At 38.7% G+C, this 15511-nt stretch overlaps 4 protein-coding genes across 6 annotated transcripts in view; 2 read left to right on the plus strand and 2 right to left on the minus strand.

Moving 5' to 3' along the window:
- Positions 1-1777: 1777 nt before the first annotated feature.
- LOC137969949 (BTB and MATH domain-containing protein 38-like) lies at positions 1778-4926 on the minus strand. 2 transcript variants are annotated; one of them, XM_068816365.1, is made up of 3 exons: positions 4769-4926; positions 4167-4354; positions 1778-2551 (listed from the first exon to the last, which is right to left on the minus strand). In XM_068816365.1, exons 2-3 carry the CDS (start codon positions 4351-4353, stop codon positions 1989-1991), a joined length of 750 nt encoding a protein of 249 aa, XP_068672466.1. In that variant the 5' UTR covers position 4354; positions 4769-4926; the 3' UTR covers positions 1778-1988. The 2 variants fall into 2 exon arrangements, with proteins under 2 accessions (XP_068672466.1, XP_068672465.1); XM_068816364.1 differs by having other exon boundaries at positions 4095-4354.
- A 468-nt stretch (positions 4927-5394) lies between these two features.
- LOC137969948 (uncharacterized) lies at positions 5395-8130 on the minus strand. The gene has a single exon (XM_068816363.1). The coding sequence runs from the start codon at positions 8120-8122 to the stop codon at positions 6077-6079; it is 2046 nt and encodes a 681-aa protein (XP_068672464.1). The 5' UTR covers positions 8123-8130; the 3' UTR covers positions 5395-6076.
- A 188-nt stretch (positions 8131-8318) lies between these two features.
- The window catches only part of LOC137969951 (Rieske domain-containing protein-like), a 9793-nt gene continuing 2600 nt past the window's right edge, over positions 8319-15511 (plus strand). For both annotated transcript variants that reach the window (XM_068816366.1, XM_068816367.1), the window contains exons 1-2: positions 8319-8441; positions 13244-13411. In XM_068816366.1, coding sequence (XP_068672467.1) covers positions 8375-8441; positions 13244-13411 — 235 coding nt within the window. In that variant the 5' untranslated portion in view covers positions 8319-8374. The remainder of the gene's footprint in view (positions 8442-13243; positions 13412-15511) is intronic.
- Positions 9377-11040, plus strand: LOC137971076 (serine incorporator 1-like). The gene has a single exon (XM_068817800.1). The coding sequence runs from the start codon at positions 9688-9690 to the stop codon at positions 10966-10968; it is 1281 nt and encodes a 426-aa protein (XP_068673901.1). The 5' UTR covers positions 9377-9687; the 3' UTR covers positions 10969-11040.

A 15511-nucleotide genomic window follows, 5' to 3' on the forward strand; every position in this document is an offset into this window, starting at 1 on the left:
ATTAATCGGTCTCTCAATGACGTATTCATGTCCGTATCCATAACAACAACCACGGCTGAAACATGGGACTGAATACCAGGCTTCTCGTGAAGCTTTGTTGAATCAAATGTTGATGATGCTTTGAAACCGTTTTCCCACCCCAGCAGTCAACATCGTTCAGCAAAATTGAACGGATGTGGAAGCCATGACGAAAGTTAATATATGAAAGCCATATATATTTGAACTGCGGAGAGGAAGCCGTTAATTTGTCCGGGCCTTAGGGTCACAGGTCTCGTTGCTAAATAACTAACTTCTAATTTTCTCTTTTCATTCCCATAGAACTTGAAGAGATGGAAATTCAACTGGACAACGCTCAGAAATGGACATGAAATCAGAAATCAGTTCAATAAATTAAATTAACTCTTAGCAAAATGCGATTTCCGGCCGCTAAAGTTGGGCCCAGAAATAATGAGACTCGAGAAAGATGACATAAAGAATAAAAAACAGAAGGGTGAACGACTTGATCACGATTGGTATATTCTGCGACCTTAGCCGGAAAACAAATGTACACAAATCGAGAATACTTTAACGTCTTTTAGCACTGAATCGAACACAGATTTCACATAAGTTATTGTAAATAAAGTTACGGTAGAATGTACTATTGCTTCTATATTTTTTACGGAACCTTGAATATTCCAAGATAGCAACAAAACAAAGAAGGCTCAAGATGACAATTTATAATTTACTCCGTCAAACTTCAAAGACAAACCCTACCTCACTCCATACAAGGGCACAAGAGCATTAGAAAATTCAAGAACTTCGCTAGAACTAACTAGAGTATTTTTGTTCGGGAAAACTTGTTGATGTCACAAAGGCTTAATGTTTAGCTGATGATCAGCCAAATTTTGAAGCAACGGTGCACCGGTGGCTCAGTTGATAGAGCACTGGGCTGCCATACGGGAGGTTGTGAGTTCGACTCCGGCCGGATCAAGACTCGGGCTCTTTAATAACCCCATTGACAAATCGTCTGGCGTTAGACAGAGTAAAATACTAAGTCTGGCCGGTTAAGGCCGGTTTGAGCATCAAAGGGTTACGTAACCGAGGAGAAAGTGCTGCCTTTGCAATTACACCCGCAAATGGTTGAAGACTAAGGACTATAAACCCGGTAAGCCCTGTGTCACGGCCTTTCCTGTGAATCAAGAATATGGGACGTAAAATTGTTCCCATCCACGAATTGACTGCTTGTCAAGTTACGAAAACATAATATAAATTTCGCGACTGCTGTGTATATTGCATATTAGGGACCTTAAGCAACGACAACGGTGACAGCAAGATTCTTTCTTTCAGGCTACATTGTTTGATTAACGAGGTATGTGGAGAAACGACAAATTGCGACTATTATTCATACTGTTGACGGTCTCTTTTAGTCATGCAGTATTATTTTTGGTTTTCTGGCTGAGAAATAAGGTAAACTCCAGATTCTATTTCATGCCTTCACAAAGCTTTTAAGTCTCCGGAATGCTGGGAATGGCGTTTTAGAGGGGAAAATCGCAAACAAATTTCGGGGGTGGAGGGGAGGGGGCATGACCCTGGAACCCCTTAAGAGCTCACGCCAGCGGTACTCGCCTTCCACACTGATAATTACTAAGATATACAACCACCCCCCCCCCCCCCCTTCCTACCGATGGTGTTGAAAGTTATTAAAATGTACGGCCCCCTTTCAGAAATTCCTGGATCCGCCCCCGCTAGGGTTGTATGAAAAATTTTGAACCACAATATAAACACTGCCCCAAGCGGCTTTAAAGGCCTTTACGCCAACTTTATTTCTGGATGTAAAGTTTTCAGTATTCTGGAAATGAATGGGCAAGTCCCGAAGCGAAATAAAAATGGAAACCGGTCTTGAAAAAGACCAAAAAAATGCTTAAATTAAACTTTCAATCAAGAAGAGAAATCTCTACTCGTCTTCTATGCCTTTTTCATATACACCAACTATACAAAGTTCACTTCTTTCACCTAAACGCTTTCAGCGGTTTAAGTTCCTGCGCTGTTTTGTTGCAGTTTCCTAAATCGAATAGCTTCTTCAACTCTGCTTTGATCACCGAGTAATGCACCTGACAATTTGCGTTTTGAACCCGTCTTCGACAGCATTTGCACGACAGCTTGAAGTGCTCATAACGACCGATGCCGTGCACCTGGTAGTTGTCACATTCTATCCTGTCAAACGTCGCAGCCACCGTCCTGTATACATTGGTCACGAGACTTGAACAAGTTGTGACGTACTCCCCAAGAGTCTTTTCCAGTTCTTGTATTCTGAATCTTAAAAACTCCACCTTTGTTTTATCAGGAAGCTCGGTAAAGTCGTCATCACTTTCTAAATAGCTTAGCTGTAGATAACTACTTTCTTTAAGGGATTCTTTCATAACCATCTCAAGACCAAATTTTTCTGCAACCACGTAGTATCTTGCAAAGGTTTCAGAATCAATGTTGCGACTAAGATATTCAGTGCAAAATTCTGTAACTCTCTTTATTTGGTATTCCTCGGCAAGTTCCAGTAGGAATTGATAGTTGTCATCTAGAAGGAGAAAGATGACATAATCATGAAAAGACAGCAAAAGCAGGACATAGGCATTTTTACTCATGCGCATGGCAAGACTCCGGCCAAAACAGACGATTTTGTGGTTGCCCATTTGTTCCTTAAAGTCATTTCGTTTTATATTTCAATCATGCCTTGCATTTACATCTCCTGATAATTGAAAAAAATTGGTTTCTTCTGCATTTCCAAACGTAAACCTTTACAATGAAGAGAAAATAATTAAGTAAGGGGTATGACATTGTCAGAATGCAAAGCATGGCATATTGCAGGGGTTTGTTTCTAAGGAAATTGGTGAAGTGTCAGTGGCAGAGTGAAACACGAAATTTCGGTTTTTTCACAGGTGTCCCAAGCTTGATGTATGAGTATCTGTACTGTACTATATTATGCAAGAGAAAGAGTGAATTTTACAATGGCTGCAAAATTCTCGTGCGCTCATTGGCTAATTTTTATTGTCAATAAGCGGACAGACACATAAATTTATAATTTATGCATTTCGAAGGGTTTTATTAATGCAAAATTGTGTGAAATGTCGATCTGTCACTTTTTAACCAATAGAAAGTCTCCTTATATTTCTACTCTTGCATAATACAGTACAGCAAAGATACTCGTACATTGAGCATGGACTACCTTTGGTTTTTCTAAAGCAAGTTGATAAAGGTTTAGAATTTTCACTGTAAAATGATTGGATGAAAGCTGTGACAAAGGTTCTGATGGTTGCAACATGCAAATTATCTGACATGTGACAAGAATATACCTGCCAACTTTTTTTAAAATATTGATAGGCATGACATTTTTTTTCCTGAGAGTGCCAGGGTTTTTTGTAGGGCTCCGATGATAGCTGAAGATGTCTGAAGACTTACAAAGATGTTTCGAGATGTTACAAAGACTTCCGTGTAGCCAGTACATTGATCGATGCTTTGAATATTTATAAGATAACGCATAGCTTATGGTTGCATGGAATCACAATCAAATTTGGTACCATTACCAGAACCGGAAATACATGTAGTCCCGTCACTTTGACGTTCTCGTTCCCAACCTATCTCGTCTCCAGTGACTTTCTCTACTAAAAATGAGAGAATTCGGAGAAAGTTGATCATTCACATGGACTTTTATTTTCTCTCATTGGTTTCAGTTTCTTTAAAATAAATAATTAATATATTTTTCAAAATGTGTCAGTCAATGCTGTAAATTGCTCTAACGTTTCTACCAGGAGTGAGTAGGCGTTACATCCAAGTTTCCAATCCGCAGACAATCACGCCTTAGGCGTGACACTTGGCAGGTATACAAGAATGACTATGCTGCTAGACTCTGACAGCCTTCTGACACAGGTATTCTATGGTTGCATCATGCAATTTGTATGATAACCCGAAAGAATATCTGCCAGGACAACTATGAAGCAGCATCTCAAGCTTCTCGCTGCTTCCCAGCTGTATCATGCGTGCACATAAAAATAGGACTTGCAGCTTCATTCCCTGTAGGACTCACACAGACAAACAGCTTGCAGGAATGTACCAAATAATACCTGAAACCCGCTGAGTTGTTCCATGAGAGTAGATGATGTTGAGCAATACTTCAACTTCTTTTGCTTTCTTACCAGGTAAGTCTATCTGTTCTGCATACCTCTCTAAAAAGTCTGAGGTGAGCATTTTCTCGAACACTGGGGACCACATTGATAAGGTGCTTTTGTGAACATGGAATTTGACCCCCTCTACGGACAGCACCACATCACTAAAGTGCCATGGTTTTGAGAAATCATGATGACAGCTGCTGGTGCAGGCCATCCTAAAAAATTAAATAAAAAAAACATCAAAATTACTAAATGCAGTCGTTTGAATGCGCTCCCCAACTTAACCTCCCCCCACTTTGTATTTCGTAGCGATCTAACCCTACATAGCAAAAAACAACATTTGTCGAGGAAAGAATGCGAACATGCCTGCGCCAAAATTCGGCTGAACTCTCGAACACCCACGTGTTTTTTATTGACTTGTTCGTATTTTCAAAGAAACTACTCCGCCTTGAGGCAAGATTCATGTCTTCTTGGCCACTCAAATCATAGTTAACTATGCTCAAATATATGATGTGAATGGCGTGTATTTTCGACAAATATACATATTTTACAGTAATGCCTCGTTCTTGATGATGCCGCTCAGAGCATAGCTCCGAGACGCGAATTTTGAAAATTGCAGCACGTCTCACCTGGAGATCGTAGTTTGGTCAAGATGTTCCTTTGAACGCTAAATAGCGACAAAAATGCAAAGATTCCTGCATCAAGCAATCGCTCGTGCTGTGTAAACTGTCAAAAGGCCCTTCATGCAGAAATACTTTGGGATTGCGTGACGACTTAAAAAAAACAACATTCTAGCAAGTCACGCGCCAAACAAAAATGACCAGCTGCAACCACGTTCCCAGAGTGTTCTCCTATTCGGCCACCGGAGCGGTGGACGCGTAGGAGAGAACCCTGGAAACGAGGTTGAAACAGCTGCCCCTCGAATTTTTTAAATGTCAGAAATTTACCCAACAAAGGAGAAAGATATGGCATTGCTGGTTTCAGTTCCAATCTTTTGGCCATAGAAGATCCGATTTTTGATAGTAAAACAAGTCAAAGTTGATTTTAATACGACCGTTCTTTCGGATTGTGTGACAAGTAAGAAGGACATTCTGGCAAGTCACGCGTCAGGTAACATTTACCCCATCAAGGAGAAAAATCGTGTTTCAGTTCAAATTTTTTAACTTAAAAGATCCCATTTTGGATAGTAAACAAGCCACAGTTGGTTTACAGTCAACGTACAATGCAAAATGCTGCTGCCAACCCATGCCCTCGGAAAAGTCACAAAGTACACCGTTTGTTCGAAAGCCGATTAACTTAATCCAGGATTAGCGCAAACTTTTGTTTCACCTTTTGCTTACTTTTGTTTTTCAAGATTGACTTCTTCTTATGTAAAGTTTTGCAAAATATCAGCGTTGAACAGCATCTGGGAGTAGAGAAGTAAAATCCTCGGTTAACTTTTAATCTGGGATTAGCGCTAATCTGCTTTTGAACAACCGGGCCGACGTCCAGAGCAGTCTAAGTTCAACACAACTGTGTTAGTTGTCTTTTTGACTAATTAATGAAAGATGCCACCTGTCTTTCAAAAATGTTTATAATTTTTTTTTTACAAAATACAAGTTTCATGATGCACGTTATCTCTCTCTAACAAAACTTCTTTACCAGTACATGCACAAGTGCAAGCCTGTTTTGCTCACTTCTCTCTCACACATTTTGAGATGGAATACTTTGCTAATTCTGGAAGAAATATGAAGAGCAAAAGTTCTTGGGTGATCATAAAAAGTGATCCTCCTTGCCCTCTAAAATGTCTGCATTCATCCCACCCACCCTATAGAAAAGGTTTGAATTATTTCAGAGGGGGGGGGGGGGGATGGGGAGAGCTCTGTTGTAAGTGGATATATAAATATTACAGACACAAAATATTTTTCAGCTTAGAATTGAATGAAATTGTAATTTTGTCACTCAACAAGTTCAGGTGGTGTTGTTATAGGTGAATCCACCTCACTTCCATAGTCAAAATAATTTGCTCTCACTGTTGATTTTTCGTCATGTCTAACATCCAGATCTTCCATCTCATCACTGTTCCTTTCTTGGTCTTTAGCAAACAAACCAAGAATGTCCATGTTATCGGCAATCTTTTTAGATTGCTTTTCTGTAAGAACTGCATTGCCATGCCTTGCTACAGAAGCTGCTTGAGCTGTTCCAGGTCTTGCAGTGGATCGCCGTGCAGTCATAGGCCTTGCTGTCTTGGGTCGGGCTTGTGGTAGTTCAACTGTTTGTCGATCAGATTTATCAATGGTTTGCTTTGAATGCCTCCCTGATTCCCTCACTTTCTTTATCTCTGCATCAAGAATATCTTTCACTTTTTCAATTGATGGCTTTAGCACGTTATATTTAGAATTCACTTCTTGGCAGATTTGTGCTTCAGGCAGCTTCTCTTGATCAGAATCAGATTTCACCTGGACTTCTAAATTTGTACCCCCTGCATTCTTATCAACAATTCCTTTCTGGCAAGAGGAGGCCAAAGTCCTCTCACTTCCTTGAATTTCTGGATTATCACAGCCCTGTGGTTCTGGCCTGCTTGTTACCCATTTATACGTTCTGTCTTTCTTAACATTTGGCCCAGGGGACTGACCACGCTCTGATGAGCGTGAGAAGTTCTTCAAACCTGTATCAACCTGTTTCCTTGGAGACAAAATTTTATCTACCCTTTTCTTGCCCAGTTCTTTAATGACTGCATCTAGGTGCGAATCAATCAACTCTCGTTTCTTTTGAATCACTTTATCTTTTTCCTCCTCTCGTTTCACTCTCAGCCATTCATCATAGCTCAATGACTGCATCTTTTTGTGCGAGACATTGCTTGGTTCAGCTGCAGGAGTGGCATCACTCTTAAAAGATTTTCCTCTTGCAGTTTTTGGTCTTTTAATACCGGCTGTTTTTGGCCTGGTATTTGACTCAGGGTCATTGCTATTGACAGCAGTCTTTGGCCGAAATTTAATTTTATCCACAGTGCTTGCTGCTGAATTCTCACACAACTTCTTGCTGTAGTTTTGATGTATTGTATCCCCATTTTCACAGGTTTCCAGACTTTGGCTGGCAGCTGGACTGCAAGGAGCTATTGGTTCTTTGTTTATGTTTTTTACGTTTAAGGAATTATTTTCACTTCCATGATCTATAAGACTTTTTTCCATCACTGAGAAGGATTTGCTACATTGAAAACTACTCACAACCCGATACTCACTGGGTGGGTGTGGGGATGAGCATCCAAGTGGGACAGTTTCACCTCTCTGGGGTCCAACCCTGGCACGATTTTTCCTCCAAGTTCTCCGTGCTTCTTTTTTCTTTCTTCTCAACCACTGACTAACCTTCTCACTGGATTCTACTTCTCTTTCAGCTTTTAACCTTGCTTCTTCCTCCAATGCAGCTCTTTTTGCCCCTTTTTCCTTTCGTTCAAGCTTTCTCTGCTTGCGAGCAATTATAGCCTTCTTATGGAGCCAAGCTAGCAAGACGGGGTTATCAGAATCCTTCAGTTGGTGTTCTGATCTGAAATTTTTCCTTATTCCATCCGAATTTTTAACTTTGCTTGTATGTCTTTCGTCTTCATGGTGATCTTGGAAAGTAACCTTTTTGCTTGCTGTCTTTTCAGATCTCCTTTGTTTCTTTTTAAGTTTTAAGCTCGCAGACGTTTTCCTCTTTTCACCTTCTGCGTCGCTAATCCATCCTGTTTCCTCAGGCAACGGAAACAACGGAAAAGAAGACAACTTTGTTTGACAGCTCTTATTTTTGCAAGTTTTCGTAAACAACACTGGATATTTTCCTGTGGGGCCACCACTCACTTTCACCTTTCTTTCCTGTCCTCCTCCATCTGCAATCTCAGCGCTATCAAGTGAAATTTCATTCGTATCTTTCTTTCTAGTCTTGTCCTTGCCGCTTTCACTGTCTGTTTCTCCAAGAATGTGCTTGAGAAAAACAAATTTTTCCTTTCGTTTGGACTTGGGCATCATACCAAGCAAAGCATCAGTAAATCGGCATTTAAAATACTCTGACAGCCGCTAGTGAGCTATTAGCCTGCTATTTTTCCTTACATAGCTCTTCTTTCCTTCAAAGTTTATGCGATTTTTGTGCATGACTGTGATCAAAATATGGCGACCACAAAGTTCGTTGCTATAGGAACCATCCGGGAGAGATCTGTGTACAAGCTAAAAAATGGCGGCAAAGTAGGAGGATGATTGTGTTCTATTGTTACTTTTCGATGCATGGAAGAATCGGATTGCAGGGAAGACGAATATCTTTACTTAATTGTTGATGGAGTCCGATATGAAGGTTTGTGTGGTATTGATCATGATTCAGATCAGCTTTTATGCGCATGTGTTCATCCGCTGTTCGTTTACTCTACTCATTATATATTAGGCTGCTAGTATAGCGATGTGGATTGTGCCTTTTTAGGAGACGCAAATTTTACAGCTAGAACGCATCTGATCTTCAAAAGAGACGAACAGCTGGACCTCTATCTGTATTTAATGCAATGCAATTTAGTCATTTTTTCAAGCTGCGTTTTTACGTTCGCTTTCGAACGAGTCTAGAACTCTTCCGTGATCGACGATAACTAGAAAACTACTTCTATAAGAACTTTAATATGTGCTATAAATTTAAGCTTTACTAATTTTTCAGCCATTTACTTTCTACCCACGGTTATGTGCGGATATAACTACAGCTGGCGCCATGAACTACTTGCGTGTAATAATGCTTAACCTGTTTTGCGTTATAAGCAATGCTCTTTAATCTTTGATGTTTGATTTATGCAATTTGTCCCTCATCCCTCATGGACCAAGATTACCAGTGGTAATCTTGGTCCATACAAGTGTCTTTCATTTTAATAATTTTAATAATAATTTATTGTGCTCTCATTGGCGAGATCGGTGCAGGTTTTAAATGCTGCCAAATGTTTTATTGAAAGATTACTCGAAAATGATCGATGAGAAACTACCGGTATAAGTCATTTGTTAAAATTATGTTCTACAAACATACTGTACCTGTGATTGGTTAAGTCTCACTGACATTTAAACTACCTGTCATGCTTCTAAGTGAATTTGCTGGTACCAGAAAAAAATTCAGTCATACATGTATGTCAATCAACAAAAAAAAGGGAATTACTTCCACTCTGTTGCGTGATTACATTTTTATTGTGTCTTTAAAGCTTCCTACTCTGTGTCTACTACTAGTGATAAAAAATCAAAGCAAGGGAAGGTGTGAAAGATTTCTGGTCTGGAGTTAGTTCCAATGGTTTGGAGCTTGTACATGTAGCTTGATATTTTGTACTCAAGGAATGATGGCCTCTTACCACCACTTAGTGGGATGCCATAAAATCAAGTAACATGAGTTTTAAACAAGCAATCTTTTATGGGATTAAGACAAAATGCTAAAGTTTCAAAAGAGCAGATAGTGAATGTAACTGCCAGAACAGCAAGAATGCTCTGATACAGTGAAAGATATTTACTGTGAACGTCTCTCTAGACACCTGGACAGTTATTCACCAATCTCTTTTTCTCAGTGATCATTACTTTTTGGAATGACTGGCTGCAATATTCAAACTCTTAAACCAAAATATGGAAGACTTGTTTACATTGGATTTACTTTATTTGGTGTTCTGCTGTCACTGTTGACATTTTCACCTGGTTTTAGAGGATTCTTCATCTTGCATTCTCGCTTCTGTAGTAGGAATATGAGCCAAGGAAAATGTGACACTCTGGTTGGGCACATCCTTCTCTACCGATTTTACATTGGAATGATGCTTTTCTTTCTTGTACTGGCACTGATCAATTGCCAGCTTACAATGTTCACAACATTCGGTTATTGGCTTGAGAATGGATTTTGGTTCGTGAAGTTCCACCTGTTTTGTTTTATTTTCTTAGTGGCACTGCTCATTCCCGAGGGACACATCAGCAATGCGATAATGCATGTAGGATGGATTTCAAGTTTTATTGTGCTGGTCATTCAAATAGTTTTAATGATTGATCTGGCAAAGTTCTTAAGTGCTTGTTGGGTGGAAAGAATGGAACTATCCTCAAGACCAAACATTTGGTACTTATCACTGTTGCTCTTTACATCACTACTGTACACACTATCAGCATCATTTGTTGTTTATTTCTATGCGACATATGCTGTGTCATTGAGAAACTGCTTGACGAATATAGCTTTCCTGACAGTTGTGGTTGTACTATGTATAACAGCTTCCCTCTTGTCAATTCACCCCAGGGTCAGAGAACCTGGACTGCTCCAAGCTGGAATGGTGACATCTTATTCTGTTTATTATGCATGGACTTGCATGCTACATTATCCATATTCTGACTGTAATCCAACATGGGCCTTTTTACTTGCAACAGAGTTCAATTTTCACTTTCAACCAAACATGCTTGTTGACCTGGCAACAACATTTTTATTACTAATATATGCTGTTGTTAAGGTGCCAAGAGTTGAAGATTTATTAGCTGCCACCAGCCTTGCTGATTGCTGCCTTTTTGGCAGCTCACAGACCAACGAAAACCAAGAGAGTCCAGACAGTGAGGATGGACCATTACTTGTCTCCACGTATCTTGTATTTTATCTCTTTCTCATTTTGATATGTTTGCATCTTTTAATGACTGTTAGCAATTTTTATACGCCTGAGGGTATAGTCGGTATGGAGGATGAAGTTCTTGAGTCTGAGAATAAACTCATCGACATGGATGAGTATGTTAAATTCTTGAGTCAGTGGGTTGCATGTTGCCTTAAGATGGTTGTCTGCATTGTGTTTCTTCTCTTATATATATGGACAATCATAGCGCCAATGATTTTACCAAACATTCAGTGATCACTAATAATAATTATGATGGTAATCTTCAAATTACAAAATGCCAATTTTTAATCCCATGATGTAACTCACTTTTTATAATACCATAAAACACTTGTCTAAATTGTTTTAAAAATAATGCATTGCATACTATCTTGCCAATTTAAAGTTACTTGCTGTTGTCTTTTTTAATTCCTTGTTAGGGATATTATTGTTAGAGATTGCTAAATTTAGCTCTGCCTTAACCGAAATTGTTTGAAGAGCTCTTCCAAAGAACACAAATTTCTCATATTTTCTAGAAACAGCAACCTTGGCAGGTATGATGTCACCAAATCAATTTCAAAATTGCTTTAACCTCTTTTACTGCCTTTCTCAACTACCCCCAGCCAACTTACATGTATATTCTTCAAAAAACCTTGCTATTACTATAAAGTTTGTGTCCAAACACTGTTCTGTAGGCAATGTTTTGCACCCACACTGTTTGTTGATTTGTGACCTTAACATTCTCCAGCTGACCTGTGCTAGTTAGCTAGAGGCACAGGTAGCCTAAGGCACCAGTCCTAGTAAGTGCTACATCATTTCCATCACGCTTAATAAGACCACTGTCATCATTTTTCTATAATATTATTAAAGTGTAGTGTACTGTGTAGAGTCTGTCCAGCTCTGTGTTTGTCATAGGCTGTGTTTTACATGACTTTGTATGCCTACTGATGAAGACCTACAGTATTGTAGTGTCATATGCAAGAAAGCCTGAAATTGGTGGACATTACTAAACAACGAAACGGCGAAAAGTCAAGCACCAAAACACCAGGTATGACCCCACCGTACATTGAATACTAACCGACAAAGGTTGGATTTGAGATTAAACATCGTTTTAGGCCTAGGCCTAAAACGTTATTACTCCTAATCTCAGTCTTAATCTGAACTTAATCTTAATCTTAATCTCAATGACTTAGTCCTGAGCAATAACGTTTTAGACCTAATTATATTAGGCCTAAAACAATATTTAATCTCAAATCCAACCTTTGTCGGTTAGTATTCAATACATGTATAATAATGGTGGAGTCATACATGGTGTTTTAGTGTTTTGTTTCACTGTTTCGGGGTTTCATAATGCCCGAAGTTGGCAGGTTGGCAGGATCTAGAGTTTAAGACTTTCCTACATTCTGTAAGATCAAGATGAGCAACGTTAGGATGCGTTATATGTACCCTTCCTAGTTCAGTATATTCATTGATTAAAAAAAAAAAACTTTGAACAATGGAGAGGAAACAAAGGAGATTATCCCTTTCTAGTTTGTCTTCTAAAATAATTGAAAAACATACGGTAAATCTAATAACACCAGTAAGAATGTAAAATACAAAATTAAATAGTTTGAAAATTATTGTTCAACACTCGTAAAGTAATGTCTGAGCTTGTTCTTAAAAATGTTCAGGTTTTCTGCCTCGGCAACATCTTTAGGCAAATTATAATAATTCCATTCTTTACCAGTAACTAAACTATGCTTGCATGAAGGAAGAAATTTAACTTTGCAAGCATACTAGGTTTCAGTTTATAACAATGGTTAGCTCTTAAGGGTCGGAAATTATGAGCAGAAATAAAAAATTCCAATGGTTCTGGCGCGTTGTCGAGACTATTAATCGTCTTATAGCACTCAATAAGCTTGAAAAATAATCACTGATACAGAGTTGCCCAATAAATTATTGATGATCATACGACATATCTTGGCCATTATTTCCAAGGGCATTCTTAGATGCTCTGCATTGCACTTTCTCTAAGATAGTAGAATCCCTTTTAAGGTATGGGCACCATAATGGAGAGCAATACTTGAGTATTGGACGTACTACTGTAACAGTGTTTAAGGCCCTTGAATGTACAATTTCGAGAACAACTCAGAGTTGTGGGTGCCTACTCTTTGCCTTGTTTGCACATTTGGTTGGCTTGCAGGCTCCATGACAGATTTGATGTGATATAAATACCAAGATCCTTTACGTTTGTTACAACTTTCAATAATATTGTGTTTGTCTCGTAATAATTTGTCTTTTAATAATGTACTTGAGCATGCATGTGCTAACATCAGTTTTTCCCTTTCCCATCTAATACACGTCAATGTGCATTGAGCATTCTCTCTTTGAGGAAACTGTACCAACTCAGATCCCCCCATCTTCTTGTTTTATAACTTTTGAATCTGTTGCTATGTTCATGCTGTTATTTCACACAATTCATGCATCAGAATCATGAAAATCATGGCACTATATTTCCTTCAAACAATTTTACACTGTTTTTTGCCTGTGGCAGATCTCCCAGAACTTTCAGTTGAGAACTGTACATTCTCACAAGCAATTGTGAGCAGAAGAAGATCCAGCCAGCTCACAGGACGTCTAGTAGTTGTAAATAAGGAGAAAATTTCACTGTTCAAGTACAGGGGAACTGTGTATGCTGTAGATGAAATATGTCCTCATACTGGTAAGTGTTAAGCTGTACACTGACCAATCTTGCTAGAAACTATCTCAACAGTCCCTCATTCAACTCCTCAGCTGTGCTTGTAGATAAACGTATGAAGGGGTTTTTGTTTGTAAAGAAACTGTGTTGCTGTGCCAGTGGGGAGTGAAACACGGACATTTGGTTTTAATCAAACAAGTTGATGCAAATGTAAATACAACTTGTTGAATGGTTTAGCGTATAATACGAGCAGCAAGCAAAATGTCTGCACCTACAATGTACTGTATTATATGTTAGACCATTCAATAAGGGATTTATGATTCCATTATTACCCCCGGGGGGGTACTCGATGTATCCCTGGTTGGGGAGGTGCGGCGCGGCCCCTCATACCCTGACCCTGTTTAAGACAAATATCGCTGATTTTCCTACCCATTTTAAGACAGAATTCCGATTTTTGATACCCTGTTTAAGACATTTAACCCAGTTTAAGACAAAAATTGATAAATCGATACCCTGATTAAGACAAAAAATGCTAAATTCGATACCCTGTTCAAGACAAAAATCCCGAAAACCATACCCTGGCTGGCCGCACGTCCCCGTTAAGCCCTTATAAGGGAGTACCCCCCCCCCCCCCCCAGGTTATTACCCCATTTTCTAGTATTTTGGCTTCTTCCAGCACTGACAGAGAATTGTATTGATTGTGTAATAACGCAAATGACAAACACAACCCAGACGAAACCATTCAAATGTCCTCTATTTGATTGGCTAATCAAAATGATGAGTGACAAGGGATGACAAGCTAAATTCTCAGGCTTTGCATCATGTTGAAAACATTATTTCTTTCATTGAAAAACTCCTGTTCTGTTCGTACTGTGTTTGCTTTACTCTAAAAAGTGGTTCAAACCGGGACACGACATTGTATTACAGTCCCATCTTTTAAGCATTCTCTTGGCCAAATTTGGTAAAATGGTGTAATAGTGGAATAATAAACTAAAGGTACACTGTAAATTAACCACTGTCAGGTTTCAAGACATTTGCAGGACACTAATAATAACAGCACAGGCCATAAGCATAACTGTACATCTCTAGAGTTACTGTTTGCACTGGCCAAAGTGCTCCATGGTTAATGCTGCGTTTACCTTTTCATCGACTTTTAATTTTATTATTATTTTCTTATATTAGTAATAAAATTATATATAATATTTGTGTCAGATCCATATTGCATATTTTTGATGACAGGTTTATTTGTGATGTCAGGTATGACATTACTTAAGGTGGCTTACTACAGTTATCCGAAGAAAAAATATCAAAATTTTGAAATCTGTGATCTTCAATTAAAGCAAAATGATGTCTCTTGTGAAGTGTTGGTCACTGCAATTGATGTAAAATGTAATTTTACATAACAAATAAATACAAATCAGGGGAAAACGCTTAATATAGTGACGGACTTCCTGGAGGGAATTAGTAAACAACATGTAGACAAAATCCTGAAAATTTTGAGGTGGGGTTGTACGGCTGGTTTTCGAGAAAAGAGCCTTTGAAGTGTCTAGTTTCCAGTCCCCCCTCCAGTTGCTCAGTCACTATGTTTAGCATTTTCCCCTGATTTGCATTTATTTGTTTGGTAAAATTACATTTCACATCAATTGCAGTGACTAACACTTCAGAAGAGACATCCTGTTGCTTTAGTAATTTCACAGATTCCAAAACCTTGATCTTTTTCTTCGGAAAACTGTATAGTAAACCACCTTAATGTTACAGATCAGCTTTTGTTTACATCAAAAGATGGAAGGGTGTATTTACAGTACACAGGGGTTTCAATCATTTGTGAAGTTGTTGGCTGGTTTGAGACTTGGAATAGCCGACTGTTGCCATTGTCAAAATGAATTATTTTAATCTTAGGTTGCAAAGAATCTGTCTTTAATTACTTCAATTTAGAGAAAAAAGAGTAGGCGACATCTGTGAGTGAAAGTCGCCAAATGCTTTTCTGTGGCTGTCTTGTCCAATTACCGGTACATGACAGTTTGTAAACTAAAAATAAGTTAATATTATTAAAAACTGAGCTACGGATATCATTTGCTCGCCAGACACAGGCTATCAGTAAGTTCATATACCTGCTGTACCTAA

The sequence above is a fragment of the Montipora foliosa genome, chromosome 9, assembly GCF_036669935.1.
Source record: "Montipora foliosa isolate CH-2021 chromosome 9, ASM3666993v2, whole genome shotgun sequence".
Taxonomy (NCBI): domain Eukaryota; kingdom Metazoa; phylum Cnidaria; class Anthozoa; order Scleractinia; family Acroporidae; genus Montipora; species Montipora foliosa.